This window comes from Anabrus simplex, chromosome 13 (genome assembly GCF_040414725.1).
Source record: "Anabrus simplex isolate iqAnaSimp1 chromosome 13, ASM4041472v1, whole genome shotgun sequence".
In the NCBI taxonomy this organism is placed as follows: Eukaryota; Metazoa; Arthropoda; class Insecta; order Orthoptera; family Tettigoniidae; genus Anabrus; species Anabrus simplex.
This window is the reverse complement of record NC_090277.1, coordinates 10,457,530-10,480,628: the sequence shown is the minus strand read 5'-3', so window position 1 is coordinate 10,480,628 and position 23,099 is coordinate 10,457,530. Positions and strand designations below refer to the sequence as shown.

The 23,099-nt window shown below is 39.0% G+C and overlaps 1 protein-coding gene across 1 annotated transcript in view; it reads right to left on the bottom strand.

The window, feature by feature from the left end:
- The window catches only part of LOC137496900 (uncharacterized), a 36,564-nt gene extending 13,746 nt beyond the window's left edge, over positions 1–22,818 (bottom strand). Inside the window, exons 1-3 of the mRNA XM_068230164.1 lie at positions 22,716–22,818; positions 6,814–6,909; positions 460–542 (exon numbers count right to left, since the gene is read on the bottom strand). Coding sequence (XP_068086265.1) covers positions 460–542; positions 6,814–6,909; positions 22,716–22,781 — 245 coding nt within the window. The 5' untranslated portion in view covers positions 22,782–22,818. The remainder of the gene's footprint in view (positions 1–459; positions 543–6,813; positions 6,910–22,715) is intronic.
- Between the last annotated feature and the right edge of the window lie 281 nt (positions 22,819–23,099).

Genomic DNA, 23,099 nt, shown 5'->3' with positions numbered 1-23,099 from the left:
ACTGTAACCAGTTAAAACATCACCAGTCAGTGTCAGGGACAGTGATCCATTACCTAAATTCAAGAGTTTCAGGTAACATTCTACATGATAAAAATATGGCAATTAATGATGCGGTGTCAGTGAAAGAATGAAGAAATTATTCATGGTTGCTTAAAGATATTATAAAAAAACTTGCTTCAGAAATATCTTGATTTACCTCAGATACCTTTTCCAGACATGTATTCAAAAATACTAAATCTGGAAACAAATCAAGTATGTTCTTAAAATCCCTGAATATTTCACTAAATTCTAACCACTAGTTTTTTTTAAGATTTTAGAGATCAAATGTATCCTTGTAAAAAGAGGATTAAATTGATGAAAATGGCCAGTTCAAGGAGATAAAAACACTGATAACTGAGCATGACAGTGAATACATAAAACAATATATTCTATAATATGTACAGTTACTGGTGTACTTACTTGTTTTCTTCTTGGATGAATGGGAGACTTTGATCAACTGTATGTTGTTCCGTGAATATTTCCTCCTTAATGTTTTCAGGAGACTATAAGTAAGAAATAAGGAAAGTAAATTAAGGAAAGTGCAGTAAGGAGGTGAAGAACAAAAACCATAAAATAATGTCCACAGCTTTCACTCCTAAAAAGACGCTGGGAGTGTTCCACATCAAATATGTTGCAACAACAGCCTGAAATCGAAAAGAAGTTCTAACTCTTAGAAGTGAAGCTTCCAGGGTGTGTGGAATTATTTAGTTCTTTTACCAGGTTGAACCGTAGTAAGCACAGAATGTACAGAAAACAAAAACATGGTCCAACCCAGAAAAAGAAGTAAAAAAATTCTAAACGTCACGGTAAGAACGAGTGCCAACATCAACTTGAGCCATTACTTCTCATGGACCAAAGTAAAATTCTCTAATCTGCAGATGAATAGCTGGGAAGAGATCAGAGAATCTTTGATCAAAGCATCCGAAAGTTTGGAAAACCCTCCAAGAACATGGAAGCACAAGTGTTGGAATGATAAGAGTGATGAAGCACTTGAAAGAAGATTAAAATCCTGGAATAGGAGGAATTCCATTACAGAATGAGGTGAGAATAATGTTCAAGAATGCACTCAGTGAACCTGCTTTGACAAAGTCAAAAGTAATAAACTGTACAAAGGCCTGATCAGGAAAAACTAATTAAGAATTGTGACAAAATGTTCATGAAGAGTGAGTTTTTCAGGAGCTACTTCAACATTAATGGCTGTTAGGCCCCATTAAACAACAAATATAATCATCATCATCATCATCATCATGATCATCATCAACAACATTAATGGCATATGCAACATGTATCCAGCCACAGACAGTTATATGTAATAAAGAAAAACACAGACACAAAATGTTAAAACATACAAAAAATATTTAAAAAATAGAAACAACATTCTTGAAATATGTACAAACGTAAAAATAAAAATGTGGGGCAACACGTTCCATGGCTCTTGCCCTGGGAGGAAAGTCTACATTTCTGCAGATACTTCTGTATTCAGCAGCTAATTTCAGATTTCAACACAGTTAGTGGAACCATTGCATTAAGTTGGTGAAAGGCTTGTCTAGTGCATAAAGGAGCAATCATTGTATGAAATTTCAACTATGTCTTGTGAATAGTTTTGGAGGAATGTATATTTTGATCTTTGGGGTTTTACTCCAATTTCATTCTCGTAGGGGTGGAATTCTTTGAAAGCCTTTCTCTGATAAACAGCTACAATGTAACAGAAAAGTGTCACCCAAATTTCATTTCTCTATGTCCAGTAGTCTTGCCTGGACCAAGCTCGATAGCTCCAGTCGCTTAAGTGCGGCCTGTATCCAGTATTCGGGAGATAGTGGGTTCGAACCCCACTGTCGGCAGTCCTGAAGATGGTTTTCCATGGTTTCCCATTTTCACACCAGGCAAATGCTGGGGCTGTACCTTAATTAAGGCTACGGCCGCTTCCTTCCCACTCCCAGGCCTTTCCTATCCCATCGTCGCCGTAAGACCTATCTGTGTTGGTGCCACGTAAAGCAAACTGTAAAAAAAAAAGTTTTGCCTGGGCAACGATTGACAGTCAGGACATTGCCTTTTGCAGACATAGATTACAGCATTATTAATATTTAATATTACCATAATGTTTACTCCCTTCACCGATCATTTTATCAGATTTCATTGCACTCAATCTGTCCCACTCAAACATTTTCTTTTCAGATGAGTCCCTGTGGGATGGATCACATGGATGGAAACGTTACTTAGGAGACATAGTAGCAAACCGATTTGTACTTAAAATTTTATACTGCAAAAATAACTCTGTCACTTCATAACATCAAAGCTTCATACAACAACTTACATAAAATTCACAAGAAGCTAACATACCAGTACTTGAAATGGGCAATTCCTGCAATATACTGCTAGTAGCAATATCAAGTGCCACACTATGCCATCTACATTGTAAAGAATCTTGGAACTATATGAGCTGTTGTATGGTAGATAGCAGAGGGCCTTGGAGCATTGCTAAACCCATGTACATAAAAATGAGAACACCTTGAAAAACTAGAGATAGCAAGTTCATATTCACAGGACAAGTGCATTAGTATGTTCTGAAGAAATGATTAGCATTTGAACCATGTCGGCCCTTAGGTTTAAGGTCCACATCAATGTCTTGGCACACCACCACCAACTGGTGAAATGTGCCTGCGACTCTCGTTGTTGCTATAAACCGAAAGTAATGGATCAGTGTGACTTGAGCAAACGTGCAGGATGCCTCGAAGACATATGCGGGAACCGTACCATCAAATGAGTGAGTTTGAAAGAGGGCGCATTATTGGCATGAGAGAACGTGATGCATCCATCCAGAAAATTGCTGCCCGCATGAGACGCAGTGTATCGGCAGTGCAACAGGAGTGTACAGAATAGTTTACAGAAGGCTGTAGAACACGGCGAGATGGTCAGGTCATACCACCCAAACCAACCCGAGAAGATCGACACCTCATCCAAATGGCATTGCAGTGCAGATCTCCATCCACCTCGGCTTTGGAGCAACAGTGGAAGAGTGTAAAGCATCGTACACTAATAGGAGTGACAGTCCGTTGCCATTTATTATGGTCTGGGTTATCGGCGTGCTGTCCACTTCTCCGCCTACATTTGAATAATGTGTATAAACATGTAGACAGCAGTGGTGTATGGAACGATGTCACTGGGGACAGGAATGGCAGCGGATAGTGTTTTCAGATGAAACCAGGTTCTGTTTGTTTGAAAATGATGGCTGCATTTTGGTTCGGCGCAGACAGGGGGAGAGGCATCACACTGATTGTATTTGCACAAGACATATAGTGCCATATTTCAGCAGGAGAATGCATGACCACATGTTGCTGCATGAACACATGCCTTCTTGTTGTCAGAGAATGTCACAGTATTACCCTGGCCACCCCAATTACTGGTCTTGTCGCCAATCAAAAATGTGTGGGATATGGTGAAACGATGAGTGCAGCACTGTGACCCAATGCCAACCTCCAAAGGTGAATGTGCAGAACTAGGTGAATGCAGCAGGGATGTCTATACCCCAAGACGCCATTTACGCCTTATCCGCATCAATGCCATCATGCATGGAAAAGTCATCAGTGTCCGTAGAGGACCCAGTGCCTACTAGGCAACAGGACACATGCTGAACCTAGGTGACTGAAATGCTAATTGTATCTGCAGAATATACAGTACCAATGATCATGTCCTGTGAATATGAACTTCCTATCTCTAGTATTTCAAGGTGTTCTTTTCTTTAATGAACATGAGCATAGCTGACACATGATACACAGCTGTCATTACAGTACCCAGTGGAACACCTCGGAACTAGATGAAAATTAAGGTAGTATGTTATACAGAGTAATTCAGCAGTCCCTTCCAATATCGTTTGATGCAGCCCAACTAACGTGCACATAGTTATAGGGATGCTATTCCCCGGCAGGCGTACAGTATGGTACCAATGTTCAGTGAGCACACTTCACACATGATTCTGAACCCTAGTGAAATGTTTTATCATACATTCGCAAAACATGATGCCTTGAAATCATGTAGAAATGGCATTTTACCATGTAACTATGTTAATGTGTCGTGCCTCGTGACCGAAGAGGGGAATCAATGCATAAAACTAGGTAACAGTGCAGTAATTAATGTCTTAAACACCGAACCGTATGACATATGTATTCTGCTCTCGTCATACTACCAGCATGTCCGGCTGCTACGACATTCTGCTGTGTTGAAAGACGCCTAAGGACAACAGGCGTGATTTCCAACCAGCCACCAATCAGCGACAGGCCCGTTATATTGAGTGAAACAAAAGAGGCCATTTCGGAGGCAGCTCGTAATAATCCACACATCAGTACACGGGTGACTGCATGACGGGTAAACACTAGCCAGCCGTCTGTCTGGCGAATATTGCATGAACATGAATTTCACCCATACCATCTTGAGCTACACCAAGATCTCCATGGGTGGGATTTTGAAGCTCGAATGGAGTTTGGACAATGTTCACTGGGTGCGACAGGCAGCCCGTCAAGTATGATGGCGAGTGAATGCTTAGTGTGGAATCTTGTGGGATCGCCTGGTTGAACCTTATTTCTTTGAGGGCCTTTGGACGGACCCATGCTACCTGTACTTTCTGCGTCAGGAACTTCCACTGATGTTGGAGGATGTGCCCTTACAAGATTGTTTGACGATGTGGTTGCAACAGAATGAAGCTCCACCACATTCAACTTTGCCCGTTCATAACCATCTGAACGAGGAACTGCCAGAAAATGGATAGGACGAGGAGGCCCTGTTTTTTGGCCCACCAGATCACCGAATTTAATGCCGTAAGAGTTCTTCTTGTGGGGACATTTGAAGAACTTCATACACACTGATGTCCTGGAAAACTCCAACTAGCTACGGCAACTCATCATGGATGCCTGCCGAGCAATTACACCTAGAATGCTTCTGCCCGCAAGGCGATCTATTGGACACATGTGCGTAAACCCGAACGGTCATGACATCGAGCATTTGCTGCGATAAAACATTGTCAGGGCAGTTGTGTCCCTATTCTTTCCGGTCTGTATGTGTCCGGACTAGTAACTAATCGGCCCTTCTTAGGGCCACAAACACATTTCACACACAATTTCCATGAAAGTAAGGACTGAACTTACATTGCGTGTGGTATGTATTAAACAAATACCGCTCTATCAAAAATTTGTAATCTTCGCCCTGGACTAGAACCACCCACCTGACATGCAAGCCTGCTCTGCCAGACCTTAACAAACTACACTACGGTTCCATAAGACACACTGGGCAGCTTATATCTAGTATTAGGTTTACTGTGGTCACAATATCAATTTAGTGTTTTGCCGGCATGTCAGGTTCATTTGATCTAGAAGGCACATGCATGTCTTCCAGTGTTTAATACGAATATAATATTACAGCATCCTATTATGTTCAGGCAGTAAATACCAAGATATTCAGTTGTGTTGTGTGAGCATACCAGCAGTGCAGATGTTTTAAGGTCAGAATAAATATTGTAGGTTGCATAATACAACATTGGAAGGGGTGGCTGAATCACGCTGTATAGGATAACTGGCAATTATGTGAAAAGACTTTTGAAAAAGCAGTTTTGAGATGGATAGGTAAAACATATAACATAGATTACCCGTTTGACGGCACTTCAGCTGATATCAAGAGTATACAGCTATATGTAATATAACACTTATTTTTCTAATACAATATAACAGTGACACCAATAACATCAAGTTTATAATGAAAGTAAATTCAGAAATGGAGTAACTTTAATCTACACACCAGGTTTCTAATATACAGAAGACAATACGTTACATCTCAAGATAGTGATTTTAATTGTGTCAATAATATGTCACCAGGTCACCACTGCAAGATTTTAATATCCTACACGTTAGGTAGTTTATTTAGGAATAGTGTTTTATTGCAACTTATGTTATTAAGACTTAATTTCCACTGTAGATGACTCTAAAATGGGTCAAAACATGTACGGTTAATGTACATATATCATCTTTATAGAAGTAATATATTACAATGTATCAAACAGGAGAATTTTTTACATTTAAATGGATGTAATTGAAACTTAGCAATCCTATAAAAACTACTACTTTTCAGAGGATATTCAGATTTTATGCTTTAAAATAAAGGATCACATTGAAATCAGTTGAATTTTTGCTAGGGGCTTCACGTCGCACCGACACAGATAGGTCTTATGGCGACGATGGGATAGGAAAGGCCTAGGAGTTGGAAGGAAGCGGCCGTGGCCTTAATTAAGGTACAGCCCCAGCATTTGCCTGGTGTGAAAATGGGAAACCACGGAAAACCATCTTTAGGGCTGCCGATAGTGGGATTCGAACCTACTATCTCCCGGATGCAAGCTCACAGTCGCGCGCCTCTACGCGCACGGCCAACTCGCCCGGTGAAATCAGTTGAATAGCTGCACACACAGTGTCAATAACAGTAACAAAAGAACAAAAGTTATAGAAGCTCAGTGTTCAAACATGTGTGCACAGTATTAGAAGCGATAATACCAGCTCCCACATGATATGTAGTGGAGGTCTTTGGAACTGTACCATCAGCCCCATGATACATAGTGTGAAATCTTGGAACCACTTGTGAAAATTTAGGTAAGAAAACAGACAAGCTTATAAAAATCTATATTTTCCCTGGGACCTTCAAATCGTATGGATGAATTGGCCACCCACTGAAGTTTGTCCAGCCATATTCTAACTAGTTTCAATATCAGAAAATGGCTTATCAAATTATGTACATTACCTCAAGCAGATTTTCCTGTAGTGGCCCTGGTTCTGTTAATTCTGATTTAGTTTCTTGTTTCACAGTTATAATTTCGGTAACAAGTTCAGAATTTTCCTGTGGAGAAGAATATATATTAGGTATGATTTTCATCTAGTCACCAAAAAATAAGCATGATAATTCATTTATTACCTGACAGTATTTGAGTTAATTTCAAAATCTTACCAATGTTTAAGGAATACTTCTACACATAGAGAACCCTTAAAACTAAAGGGCAAGATTTAGTTGCAGAGAGGAATGGGATTGGTAACATTCTTCCTATATGTTGGTTTATATTTTTGTGCAATATTTTAATGTTCATGTAGTGCTTTACTATGTCCAAATTTGTTTTGAGAACCGAGCAATGGTGCAATTTCTGTGTTATGTACTAAGTTATTATCTGTGTGTTAATACAGAAAGGCCTGTTGAATTGCCTTCTGCTGAACACCCAGTAAATAAATGTAGTTTCTTTTACCATGTATTCGCAACCCATCCCTCAACGAACCTGTAAGTAGTATAATATTATGCCACTTACCTTGTTCCTTGTATTTTCCTTCCACTCCCTTATAATAAACTATGATTTAAATCATATCCTTTTGTATTTTTTTTTTGGTACTTAGTAGGCATGTGTTTATGCAGTTAGACATTTCGTCTTGTACTTATAAGGAGAGTTGAACCCAAATTCAGGCAGTCCAACTTGGTCAAACTATCTATGGCCTGTACTACCTATGTTTCTGCTGCCTCTGAGACTCCTCTTTTGTTGGCCTGAATTATTATGTATTTTTTTATATTAACTGGGTGGCAGTTTCAATTTAGGAGAAGAGAAGTATCTCTTTTGAATTCTCAGGTATAACTTTTTTATTGTAGAGCAATTATACCATACATGAAAGTTTTTAAAAGACCACTGTGACATCAGGAAAATTATACAGAAATAGGTTTGAAAATGCTGACACAACTCATCAACAAAATCTATGAAACTGGAGTATGGCCTAAGGACTTTTTTGGATGTCACAATGGTTGCTCTTGCAAACAAACATGAAACCAAGAAATGTAGTGATTACAGAACAATTACTCTGATCTTACATGCGGTACTCAACAGATGACTGGAACACAAAACTGAAGAAGTAATGGGAGAGGACCAGTTTGGATTTAGCAATGGAAAAGGAACCAGGGACACCATAGACATGGTGAGGATATTTTCGTAGAGAGTTTTGGTTGTTAACGAAGAAGTTTGCGCTTGTTTTATAGACTGGCAGAAGGCCTTCAACAGAGTCAACTGGACAAAATTGATAAACATAATTAAGGAGATAGGGGACAAGTAGAGAGACAGGAGGCTAATTCTCAATTGTACATGGGACAAACAGTAAAAGTGCAACAAGACTATGGAGAAACACACAGCATGGAAATAGGAAGAGGAGTCAAACAAGGATGTTGTCTATTGCAGAGTCTCTTCAACCTGTATGGAGAAAGGCTGGTGAGAGAAGTTTTGAAAGGATGCAGAAATTTCAGGATAGGATGATGCCTCGTCAACACCATCAGGTATGAAGGTGACCTGACAGTGCTCGCCAGAAATCAAAGACAGCTGCAACTCATAACGAACCGGTTAGTGGAAACTGGAAGTAAATATAGCATGGAAATCAAGAAAATCAACATTGCAAAAACAAAAGTGATGAGGATATCAAAACAGGAGAAACCTTTGAAGATAACTGTTAACAATTGAGAACTGGAGAATGTGAAGCAGGTCAAGTACTGGGGAAGCTTGCTGACAAAGGATGCTCATTGCACAAATGAAATTCAAGCAAGAATCACCATGGCCAAAGCTGCATTCAAAAACAAGAGATCACTGTTGATCAGCAAGTTGAGCTTGGAACTAAGGAAGAAACTGGTGAAGTGCTACATCTGGAACATTGCTCTGTACGGAGCAGAGACATAGACCACGAGAAAGAGGAAGAAAAAATACCTGGAAACTTTTGAAATATGGAGTTGGAGGAGAATAGAGAACATCAAGTAGAGAGATTAAGTGTACTGAGAAGAATAGGAGAGAAGAAAACCATTCTGAATACAATTCTTCAGAGGAAGGCCAACTGGATTGGACACAGACAAGAGGGGCTCGTATATAACATCATCGAAGGGAATGTCAAAGGAACTGAAGGACCAGGAAGAAGAAGAATGCAACATCTGGATGACATGAAAGATGGTAGGAGATACAGCAGACTGAAGGAAGAAGCAAAAAACAGGGTACATTTGCGACAGAAATTCTCTGTACGAAGGCACAGACCCGCCACCAGGCAGAATACTATATGATAATAGAATAGTGACAATTCTACTCATCATAAACAAAATTACTCTCAAAAATTCAGAGAACCAGACTTTACTTACACTGGTAAGTGCAGCTTACCACGAAATATATCGCTTCCATCCCACCTGCTGTAAGTTAAGTCCTGACCTAAAAGACTAGTTGGATCATCAACCCTAGATAACTTATGTATCACAGAGGAGGCATACTAAAGAAATAAGGAACAAGTTAGTATCCTGTTACTTTCCTATCCTAGCCAGACAGTGTCATTACATATTAGTAAGGCAAAGACACTGAAATGGTTCTTTTATTTGTTTTAGATCAACCTACACAAACATGCCTTATGGTGATGGTGGGATAGGAAAGGGCTGGGGCTGGGGCTGGGGCTGGCAAGAGGCAAACGTAGCCTTAATTAATGTATGGAAATGTGAAAGCACAAAAACCAACTTCAGAGCTGCCAACAGAGGGGTTCAAACGTACTAGCCCTCAAACAATGTGTTGAAACTTCAGAAGTTTAACAATCACAGTTTTGGTATGATATTGGTACAAAAAAGTACAATAAAATACCCCACCAAAAATGCCATACATGAACAGAATGAAGAAGTACAACTTATTTTCAACAAGGTCCCATTCGTGCCTCGAAAATATTAAAAAGCAAGTAAGCCACCCATAAAGAGATCAAATTCCTATATAGGAAAAAATATTTACTCAACGTAAAAATGTATGAAGCACATCTGATTGCTTCGTCTTCCCTAACCCCATTAGAATGGGATTCTTTTCAGAAATTCGCTCATACCAAAATAGAACATATCGTTTTTTAAAAACAAGCTACTCTAGACAATAAATTCAACACACTCTTACATAATAATTCCAACAAAAACTTCCCTTTCCACAACGAATCTGACTCGGGAGACTTGAAATTTCACAACCCGATTGTAAATCTTTCTGATACCCAACTTAGCGCTTTAGATATCGACATACTGGAGAAGGGCCCTAAATTTAATTAGCCTACTGTCTTTAAATTGAAAGATGCCATTACCATTACAGCTGAAACTGAAAATGCTATACAAAAATTGCCAATTGATAAACAAACAGAAATTAAGACTCAATATTCGTAAAAAACTTTCTAATTTAATTGAAAGTAACATTTTAAAAAATCTAGGTCCTTTTTTTTCTGCTACAAATAACATTATACACTTCATTATCAGCTTTTGCCGACGCACCTGATTGCTGCAAATCAACGGCACACTCAAGAAGAATTTTAACAAGGTTTACTATATCGTTCTCATGTGTGTGAATTTAAGTTTTTTGTCAACAGGTTTTGAATGTTTGTACTTGGAACAATCTGGAATATCCTCACTATTTTGATTGACGTGTTCGACAACCAATTTATTTTATTGTGTTTCTTCTGGCCTTGTCCTTTTTTAAGCTTTTTCTTGAATATCTTACGGCTGATGATGTCTACAAGTTAGACGAAACATGTCCCGTATTATTTAATAATGTTGTTTAAATAAATAAACAATGAAATTATGGTATTGTAAAGGTGGAATATTGACTTAACCTTAAAGTATACGTACGACAATACGGACTTTATGATGAAATTTATTTTATGTAATGAAAGCCTCTAATGTAAGTGACCACCATAACCAATATGTACTCTTGTAGAGGTTAAAATAGTATGTATACTACATAACGGAATACACTTCAACTTGTTATAGGAAGTACCAATGATTTACAAGTTACAGTATAAGTCCAGGATCTGCCAGCACGGGTGAGCACAGGCTCCATGTCTCTGTGACATCATAGGTGATGGCATTGGAAGGTTGAAATTTACAGTAATGATGCACAATTTGAAAGGAAACTGGTGACCTGATATCTTTTGGATGTTTGATGCAACATACAGATATATTATAGATCAAGTGTAGCAAATCAAGGGGTGACTAGATTGGGTAAAATATTAATAACTGGTTTGTGAAAGAAAAGTTTACATCATGGTTAACATGACATAACAAGACCATGACCACGGCAAGTAAGAAGAACATGACAGAATATATCACCATTAATCCATCCAGGGAAATTCTTTCAGATACCATTTCAAGCACAACATTGATGGGCACACCTATCTCTAGTACATCCCCTTATGCTTAAGCCACTCGCATACTGATATTGCAAAATTAGTCTGGATTGGTTAGGCCAGTCAACAATAAGACCATTGACTCTGGATTGTTCAGGTCTGGCTAGTGACAAGACCACTGAGCTGGGGGCCAGTAAAGGAGGTCTAGGGGGATAAGGCATCCAGGTTAGGGCCGTGAATCTGTCAGCAGGCCTCTAGTATCCACTGGGACAGTATTGGCTAGTGACAACACCATAGTAATCCACCAAACACCACTGATAATGTCAAGTTAGTTTATGATCCACTGAAAACCACTGACAGTGACAGGTTAGGTTGTGACCCAACGAAAACTACTGATAGTGATAGATCAGGTTGTAATCCATCCAAAACCACTTAAGTGCCAGGTTAGGTTATGATCAACCAAAAACCACTTACAGTGACAGGTTAGCTTGTGAATCACTGAATACCACTGATAGTGACAGGTTAGGCTATGATCACGAAAAGAACAGTCAGAATGACAGGTTAGGCTGAAATCTACCAAAACCCATTGATAGTGACAGATTAGTCTGTGATCCACCAAAAACCACTGATAGTGTCTGGTTAGTTTGTGATACACTCAAAACCACTGACAGTGATAGGTTTAGTTTAGTTTAGTTTAGTTTAGTAATGTTTTATTTTACTTGGCAAGATTAAGGCCTTCAGGCCTAGAACCACTGATAGTGACAGAGTTAGGTTAAGTTCAGCTAGGTGCAACAGAATTTTTCATGATGATGATGCTTGTTGTTTTAAGGTGCCTAACATTGAAGGTCATCGGCCCACAGAATTTCTCATTGTCCAAATTTTTTACATAAACATAAATTTGAATCAATTATTAGTCTATCAAAGTTTTGTCAGATAGAAACACCAGGAACTGGCAAACTAACATCATACATACATACATACATACATACATACATACATACATACATACATACATACATATATATATACACACATACATACCAAAAAATCAGTAAAATTGGATATTAATGTACGGTACTGACTGTTCTTTAAGGAAAAGATCCAGTCACATATATTTGCAGTTAACTTAATTTTTGCTATTATTGTACTATTTTTGACTAGCATAGTATACCATTACAGATAAAGACACACTCAGACAGAATGTTAAACAGCGACTCATCTCACGAAATGAATTTCATTTTGGTTCTGTATTGATGATTATGTTATATAAATTAAAAAGCTAATATTATTGCACAGATGTCTCCCAAGACATGTTATGATGCAAATGCAGAGCTGTTAAAAATTTCACATCTCCCAAGACGTAGTTCAATTTCTACACTACTGACTGGTTGGCATTATATTTAACTTACTCTACATTTGTAAATTCAAACATTTGAACAATTCTAATTAGTTACGATTTGTGAGCTGTCAACATTTTACCTGGAACAACATTTTAAGGAGGAAGAAAAATGTTATTATATTATTGTCATGGTATATCGCCTAAAACTGTTCTTTTTCAGACCCATAATGACTTCATTATATTACATTAGGCGACTCTCTCATCGAATGATTTTCTAACATGCATCTATTTCATGTTAAAGTATATCATACGAGTATAAATTCTATTCATATTTTGTAATTTTAAAGACATTAAATTCTAAGCCAATGTTATTTCTTTGCAGCTTAAGATGGCCTAATGAGGTCAAAACATGTACTGTTACATTTAATCTGATGTTTTTGCACTTTTCAATTATGAATAAATTTGAATGAATTGACTACGTAGAACAATTATGCTAATTTTTTAATTTACACATCATGATATCATGAACGATGATGGGCAGGATATCCAAATTCACCAACTTATGTTCTGGACTATTTCTATTTAATAAAATTGAATTTGTCCTCTACTGTGATTCTAAAATTTTTGTTGAATATATATGTGGCTGAAATAGTGGTTGATAAGCAACAAGGTCTCCTTTTATATACGAGGAATACGTCGTGGTAATGAAACTTTTGATTTGGTTATCACATACATTTTTTGCTTGTTGTCGATACCAATTCAGTCACATACAACAGTGACATCCTTAGCTGTAAATACCAATTACTTCACAATCCCATCTGTTTTAGTAATAATTTTGTGTGGCTATTTCTAGCTGGGTGCAGCCCTTGAAAGGCAGACACTCCGATGAGCGTGGGCAGCATTTGCATTTTGTAGGTAACTGCGTGTCATTGTGGTAGAGGATAGTGTTATGTGTGGTATGAGTTTCAAGGATGTTGAGCACAGTACAAACACTCAGCCCCCGAGCCACTGGAATTAACCAATGAAGGTTAAAATCCCCAACCCAGCCGGGAATCGAACCCGGGACCCTCTGAATCGAAAGCCAATACGCTGACCATTCAGCCGAGTCAGACATCTGTTTTAATGATAATGTACTATGTATCCATATAGTCCATATATGTGACTTTTAATTCTTTACTTGTCAAGTAATGTGTTAATGAAGTGGTAAAACTACGAGGCTACAGACTTCAAGAGTGGTGGTTCAAATCAACCTGCCGCCAGGAATTTATAACATCACTCATTCATCATTAATCACACATTGCTGAGCGTTGAGACCTCCATAACTCTATCATTTCCAGTGGCGGCTCGTGGCTGTAAAGTATGGTGAAGAGCTATTACCCGTTCGGTTTCGAGCAACAAATTTAGGCACTTCTTTCTATCTTTCTTTCTTTCTTCCTTAATCTGCTTACCCTCCAGGGTTGGTTTTTCCCTCAGACTCAGCGAGGGATTCCACCTCTACCGCCTCAAGGACAGTGTCCTGGAGCTTCAGACTCTGGGTCGGAGGATATAACTGGGGAGGATGACCAGTACCTCACCCAGGCGGCCTCACCTGCTATGCTGAACAGGGGCCTTGGTGGGGGATGGGAAGATTGGAAGGGATAGACAAGGAAGAGGGAAGGAAGCGGCCGTGGCCTTAAGTTAGGTACCATCCCGGCATTTGCCTGGAGAAGTGGGAAACCACGGAAAACCACTTCCAGGATGGCTGAGGTGGGAATCGAGCCCACCTCTACTCAGTTGATCTCCCGAGGCTGAGAGGAGCCCGTTCCAGCCCCCGTACCACTTTTCAAAATTTGTGGCAGAGCTGGGAATCGAACCCGGGCCTCCGGGGTGGCAGCTAATCACACTAACCACTACACCAAAGAGGAGGACAAGATTTAGGAACTACATGTTGTTTTTGGTTGTTTTGTACTCGTATCTCGTACCTGTGACTGGCGGAGGGTCCAGCACGTGACCACAATTTATTGAATTTAATGTTTCGTCATGACCACGAAAAGCTAGTTCTTGCTTACTTAAATAGAGCACTGTATCAATTAGCAACTGAAGGAAAAGCCTATTTAAATGTACATTTTCACTGAACTGTACAATTACAATATACAGTCTGGCATTTTCCTTTAGGATATCAGAGATCGTTATTTTTGTTTGTTTCTAATGTCTTGAAATCTAGCTGCCGTATTTTATGTTCTGCAGAGTCTGAGTGCTTATGTAACGAACATGTTATGTTCAAAAGGGCTGAAAATCCTTTATTCCAAACGTTATTTTTATTGATAAAAGGCAAGCAGGCCCAACAAAACAACTTCTGTACAGCTGGAGAGGAGCACAACCATGGAAATTCCTTAAACCACGATCGTTTGAAACTAAGATTGTAAGATTTACCGGAATGTTTCAGTTTTTTTGTAGCACAAATTTGCAGTGATTCAGTAGGACGATCAAAATGTAGAACTTCATTCTGATCTTCGTTTCTCCAACGTGAAAATGGTCTTTATAATAAAATGCACACTATGTCATTAATAGGATACATATTTAAATAAAACAGCACAACATTACGAATGAACCACAATGCGTACGTACTCGTACTTCACACAGGATGACGCAGGGAAGACGAAACATTCCACTCTTCCGACAACTTCACTAGCACATTCTGCTATGTGGAAAGTACGCGGGTGACGTCACGGTTGTCATGGCAACCGCCAAGGACAAGCGTTAGGAGGGAGCACTTGGGAGGTAGAGGCAGCTGCAGAATCTTTCGTCTTCACTCAGTCTCATGCGCCGTACTGTGGCCAACAGCCGGTGCTTTCGTGAGTTCCCCTGGTTCTCATCAGGTGATGAGGTGCTCCAAACGGCTTACAATAAAACATTTTCTTTCCGTAAAACCAACAAATGTCATAAGAAAAATAAATTTAAGTAATTCATTATGATAAAAATACGTGGTGAAGTGGCACTTCACCTACTTCACCTGAAAAGCCGCCCCTGATCATTTCTGTGTTGCAGCCTTGACAAGATGCCTTCATCCAGAGTGGTTTTCAGCTTTCCTTAACATGATCTAAAGAGGCAGGCCAGTGATCTACTTTGCCTGATCTAACCATCTACTTGCCATTCTTCCTCGTAGTCTGCTGCATTCAACTTTGCCTTGTAAAAGGGTTTTTTCCAAAGTTCTCCCCTTCTCTTCTCAAAAAGTGACAAAGGAACTGGAGGTAACGCTCACTCACATGGGAAGATAGATATTTCTTGATGCTCAGTTTGTTCGGAATGGAAACGTAGGCTCTTGTTTCCATCCAGGGTACATGCAGTATTCTTCACCAACACCACATCTCAAAGGCATCAATTTAACTTTTGCCTCCGGCATTCACAGTCCAGGTCTCACAGCCGTACAAAATGACTGAGACCACTAGTGATTCCACCAAGCGCATCTTCGTAGCTCTTGATATTGACCAGTTCTGCCAATTTTAGTGAGTTTAATCATTGCAACACAACTTAAACAATATGTCATTTCATTTCTTTTTCACAGCTTCCCCTGTCATCAATGACTGACCCAAGGTATACAAATTTTTTTTACTAAATCCAGGTACTTTAGACATCCTGTAAGTTGGATTTGACCTTGCTGATCAACTACCATTAGTTTGGTCTCTTTCATATTTATCTGTAGACATAATAAAGGCTAATATTCTTCGCTTTTGTAAACAGGTCAGCGAGTTCCCCTTCACTTACAGCTATAAGGGAAGTGTCATCTGAAAATCACATGTTGTTCATTTTCCGCCGCCAATTGAGATTTCACCATTCCAGACATTGAGAGCTCTCTTGAAGACAAACTCTGCATAGATGCTGTAGAGTTGAGATGATAACATACAACCTTGCCTGATCCCATTTGTCACATTGAAAATGTCCGAGACACCACCATCCACATTTACGGTAGCTGCATGATTTTTATGGAGACCATTCAACAATGATATTAAATGCTGTAGAACACCAAATTCCTTTAGCACCTGCTATAACTTGTCCCACATAACACAATCAAAGGCCTCTTTGTAGTCAAGGAAGCAAAGAAAACAAGCAGGGACACAAAACTCCTGACTTTTCTCAATTATCTGCCTCATGTTCAGGATTGGCTGCATAAAAACCCGCTTGTTCTGGGGATATCTGTGTTTGCAGGAATGTAAGTTAAATTCATGTAAAAAAAAAGCAAATATGTTAGATGAGAAAAGACAGGTGGAGTGAAGGCAGCAACAGGAGAGTGCAGAGATAAGAGAAAAGTAAATAAGTAAAACTATTCACTAATTTTAGTTTCTCCCCACCTGAAACCCCTACTACCCAGGCAGATCCTACAAGTATAACATCATACATGTGCCGAAGTTAATGAAAGAGAATATTTTCATTTCAGAATAAGATCCATGGAAAGATCAAAGGTAAGGGGTAATAATAATATATAAAACAGATGAAAATACTGGAAGAAGGGTGAGGTAGAGGTTATTAAGCTCAACAACAGGCAGCTACATAGGCACTATGGTAATATACAACATTATTCAATTAATTAACAATACATGATTAATTTTGAGAAGATAACTCAATATGTAATGTGAAGCCCATTAAATGGTACATTTCTTAATATTAGGTTATAAAGCCCAATGGCAAAATGGACGGAGGAACCTTCATTTTGTGGTTCTCAACAGCCGTGGAGGTGGATGAGGTCATGCCAAACAGACTGGCTGTGAAGGAGCAACTCAATGGAATTTCAAGTTTGCAACAGTCTGTTGCAGTCATGGTACTGGAACCTGCACGTCTCATTTCATCTGTGCCGCAGGGTATAGTTCCGAGATCATAGTGTGTGGGTCACTTCCTTGCAAGCTGCGATCCACCTTGAACAAAATCCCGCTTGTGGCACATTTTCTTGCTGTCACACCCTTCAACTCAAGTCCAATAGTGGTGGGATAAGGATAGTGGAGGCAAGTTTTCAGGTGAAACTGGAAGCCTTTAGTTCGAACCTATACGTTGGTAGCAGATGTGTGATGGTCATCTTTCTGAGACCGGGTGACTACTCGGCAATTTGGTCTTGCATGTGTTTTGGCAGGCATATTTAGGATCACCGCTGCCCACCCTGAATGGGGAAGGCCCTAGAAAATGTGGGTTAAACATCGGTGGTCACACTCTCAGCCAGCTGTGAGGCCGCACCCAGCGGGTCACCCCTTACGCAGTCGAAAAACGAAGATTACCAAAACTTTGATTATAGGAACCTGGAATGTTCGAACCCTACTTGATTTGAAAGACAATAACAGACCTGAGAGAAGAACACCGCTTGTCACCCATGAGCTTGGACGAATGAACATTGATGTTGCTGCCTTAAGTGAAACCAGACTGTCCAGCGAAGGTAAACTAACAGAATTCAGCTCAGGTTACACAATCTTTGGGGAGGGAAAAGATGAGGGAGAACACCACATTCATTGTGTTGGATTTGCTGTGAAGACAACATTGGTGAATGATTACCAGCTAACTCCAAATGCTGTCAGCGAAAGAATTATGTCTCTCTGAATCCCACTATCTGGAGCTAAAACTATGACACCCATCTTCGCATATGCTCCCACCTTGGATGCTGATGTACAAACTCAAAACCATTTCTACAACCTGCTGAACACTACCATCACCAAGAGACAAACTCTTACTACTTGGCGATTTCAACGCCAGAGTTGGTAATGATCACCAATTATGGGGCAATGTAATGGGAAAACATGGACTTGGCAACTGTAATGCCAATGGTGTGCTGCTCCTTGGTTTATGTGCTGAACATGAACTCTTTATTACTAATATTGAGTTCCGCCTGCCTAATCACTACAAGACCACTTGGATGCATCCTCGCTCAAAGCACTGACACATCCTTGATTATATCATCACCAGGCAACGTGATAAGAAAGATGCCCTTTCTACAAGGACTGCAAGATACGTCGATGAGCACTGGACAGATCATAAGCTCCTTTTTTGCCGGTTGAGAATCTCAATCTGACGCAAACCAAAGAGATCCATTTACAACCTGCCCAGAAAAAAAATTGATACTTCTAAAATTCAAATTGAATCCATTGCTACAGATTACAAAAATGCAATATCAAACAAACTGGTTAGTCATCCAGTCTGCATTGATAGTACAAATAAGGAGTGGGCCACACTTCAGTAGGTCATCACTGAGTCAGCTGAGGAAACAATTAGTTTTGTGAGGAAAAAGAAAACAAGATTGGTTTGATGAAAATAATGAAGAAATTAAGTATATGATTGATGCAAAATGGGAAGCCCATTTATCCTATCTTCAAGATCCGTCTTCCAATGTGAAGAAATCACATTTCTTGGATCTTAAAGGAAAATGTCAGGCAAAAATTAGGGAAATCAAGAATAACTGGTGGCAACAAAAAGCTGAAGAACTGTAAAGACTATCTGATGCCTGTGACCGGCAAAACTTCTATGCTGGCATAAAGGAGATATATGGTCCAATTCGATCTTCATCAGGGCAATTGAAAACTGCTGACAACTCCATCATTTTAATTGATAATGGAGAATTTTTAAAGCATTGGAAGGAACATTTTTCTGTGCTTCTAAATCATGCCTCCAATGTCACTGAGGACTTTCTTCATAGTGTCCCTCAGCAGCCCCAACAACCATGGATGGCAGTTCAACCTACAAACAGAGATTTCAAGCACTCAATCAACTAAAGCCAAGAAAGGCTCCTGGTCCTGATAACAATCCTCTAGAACTGATACAAAATGGAGGTATACCCTTGAAGACTAGACTTTTCACACTCATCATCTTCATTTGGGAAACTTGAGAAGTACCTGACGACTTGACGAATGGCACCATCATCACTATATTCAAGAAAGGCGATCATAATGTATGTGGGAACTACCGTTGTGTATCACTCTTGTCAATTGCAGGTAAAAGTCTTGCAAGAATTCTATTAAACTGGTTCCAAGTTATCTCCAAGAGGATTTTGCCTGAATCTCAATGTGGATTCTGAACCTCAAGAGGCATACCAGATATGATTTTCTGTGCTAGACAACTCCAGGAAAATGCAAAGAGCAACTGTAACCTCTATATTTAGTTTTCTATGATCTGATAAAGGCCATTGATTCAGTACCAAGATCTGCTATGTGGAAAGTATTGAGACATTTTGGATGTCCTGAATGTTATGAGGAATTGGTTGAAACTCTTCATGATGGCATGTGTGGACAGGTTCTTCATGGTAACTCAGTATCAGATTCGTTCCCAATCACTCATGGATTGAAACAAGGCTGTGTGCTTGCTCCTACACTCTTTGCACTGTACAGGCTGCCATGCTGCATGAATCATCTGCAAACGACTTAGGCATGGAGATTAAATTTCATTTTGATGGAGGCTTTTTTAATCTGACAAGACTTTGCTCACTAAGATGGACTTTGGTTACCTGGGTGAAAGAACTACAGTATGCCGATTACACTGCATCACCTGCTCTAACACCTGCAGAACTACAACAGTCAACCGCTTTAAAACTGCATGTGATCGTTTTTATCATGCCATTAATATCAAAAAGCAAAGGTACTTGCAAAACTTGCCCAAGGATTAACTCTTCCTGAGTTCATTATCTCCATCTTATATACAACACTAGAGCAGGTTGATCACTTTTCATATTTGGGAAGCGTTTTTTTCTAAACGGTGTACCTGCGAATAAGTTGCTGATAAAAGAATTGGGGCTGCTCATGCAGCATTCAGACAGTTAATGCGCAGAGTCTTCATGAATAACAACCTGAAACTCCATACCAAACCCATGGTGGACAAAGCTGTTGTCATTTCTATGCTACTGTATGGCTGTGAAACTTGCACATTCTACTGCTGTGATATTTAAATAAATGAGCGCATCCACCAACAAAAATGAGATACACCTTGAATAATAAGTGGGAGGATTATGTGACCAACACTGCAGTTCTCGACAAAGTGCAGCTAAATAGCACTGCAGCAACAATCATCGCTCATCAACTGAGATGGTTAGGCCATGTTCACCGCATGAGTGTTACCAGGCTTCCCCGCCAAATTCTTTATGGTGAACTTTGCTCCGGCTGTAGACCTCGTGGAGCCCCTCTTAAGTGTTTCAAGGACCAACTGAAACACATCATTAAGACAAATGGTATAAATATACAGACATGGGAAGAATGTGCTGTGGACCGTTCACTGTGGCAGAACACTACATACACCACTGTCAACTTGTTCAAAAGAGAATGCCGCAGACATCAAGAGACGAAGCGACAAGCAAGAAAGCTCCATCAATTACACCCCGCCCACCTGAATCCATTCAGTGTGATTTGTGTGGGCATATGTTTTATGCCAAGATTAGTCTGTTTAGTCATCACAAACACATCCATGAACTGAGTTGAACTGCTCACTTTATGCAGGAAGGAGTTATATATACTCGGATTGAGTTACAGCCAACGGCAATAAGAGGTAAATTAAATTTTGGAGAAAATCCATTACCAAGCAATAATTTAGCTCAATGCAATGCCATTCAAGATTGCCTGCCATTTTCTTCTTTTATTACATGAAATCATAAGTTCTTCATGCCACTGAATTAAGTTTCATACACACATAGAAATTTTAAGATGATTTGAAATACAGAGAAGACACCACTTACTTGTTTCATGGTAAATCCGAATCTGGATACTTACAATTGCCTGTGCATTTGGATAAACATGGGAAGAAACATCAGATGATGAAAAATATTTCAAACTCATAAACTACCCTCACTTCCTAGTCACAATGAATGACCTCCAGAATGTCATCATTCCTGCTATGATGGTCACCAACAGTGACATGCTACAATGTATATTAGTCTAACTAGACTACCGCACAAATATGTGCCGTGAGTAAAGGAAGACATATTGAATACCTGTAGTACTACTTTTAAAACTTCAAGATTTCACATTTCTTATTACAGTATTTACTACATTATTATTTCATTAAACTATAGAACAGGAGTGCACTTGTATGTCGGATATGTTTAGATGTCATTCTCTTCTGCAATGCTTGTACTTTGGAACTCTTCTAGCACACATTTATTCAAAGAACAGCATGGATTTATTGTAAAATTATAGCTTTTAGCAACTCTTAGGCAATATCACATCTATAAAGTAGCAGATATGCTGAACATCCCTCTATCAACTTTTAAGGTATTCAATGATACTAAGATGCCAGAATGTTGTCATGCAGGAATTCACTTACTTGCCAATGTAACTATCAATACATGCTGGGAAATATAAGCACCTCGAATACCACTAGACTGAACGAGGATCACACTGGCCAGTATGAAATTAGCATGCCATTGTTTTACCCTCTGAGAAATCACACTAACATTTTTTTTTTTTCATGCCACTCATTCAGAATATTACAATGAACTATGTAGAGTGTAGTAACAGACAGGGCAAAGAAAAACATGAAAACTCTCACTTCTTCTCTAAATCCTTTCACTTCACCTCAGACTCCATCAGGGTATTTGCTTTTAAGATGTGCTGTAATGACAGTAACCTGTCAAACTTATTCGACTACTAAGAGTTAATGTGTAATATAACTATTTATAATAGTTTATTTACATCTGCCTTGATCAATACACTCATTAAATGAAAGAAACATTATTAATTAAACCATACATGTTGATATGATGTATTGGGACACAATACTCCTTCAAATTGTAAAACAAAAGATTGTGTCATATTGTGTTATTCTTTGATCTAACCACTGATGAAGGGAATGGTTGAGATTTCCCAAAACATGTATGGTTTAATTAATAATGTTTCTTTCCTTTAATAAGTGTATTGATCAAGGCAGATTTAAATAAACTATTATAAATAGTCATATTACACATTCAGACCAGTCAATACGGACCAAACACAATATTAACCTATCATGGTTAAGTTTATTAACACTAAGAGTTAAGTCGCAGGCAATCAACCGCATTTTCTGTATCAATGTTATAAACTGTTAATAGAAATAAAAGACGCAATGGTTCCACCTGGTCAATAAGATTCATATGTACTGTTCATACAGTATCGATCAGGTGGAACTGTTGAGTATTTTACTTCTTTTAACAATACCAAGAGTTAAGTTCTAATCACTACAAAGTTATCTAGAATGACACTTACAAGTGAAGTATTTGATGTCCCTTCAAACCAGACTGGTTCCTCCTTGATCTCTACTTTCAGATCCATTTCACACCGCAAATTACATAGTCAGAAGGTGCTGGGGTTGTAAATTTATTCTAATGACCTTGCACCTAAAACATGAGCCAGAAATATATACCACTATTATTAACTACTGTTGTTGTTTAGGTCACTACTCCATAGACTACAGTGTTCTCTCCAGAAATTTTCATCAGCTGGGTAGCAGGAATGCTAAAATTTCAATTTATTCCACTCAGGGCATTAATAATAATATCAGACAGGTAAAAATTAACAGCAAAATATCACCATTTTAATGTTATTATCACAAACAAGACATAACAGTATTTTGAACTTCTAGTGTTCTAA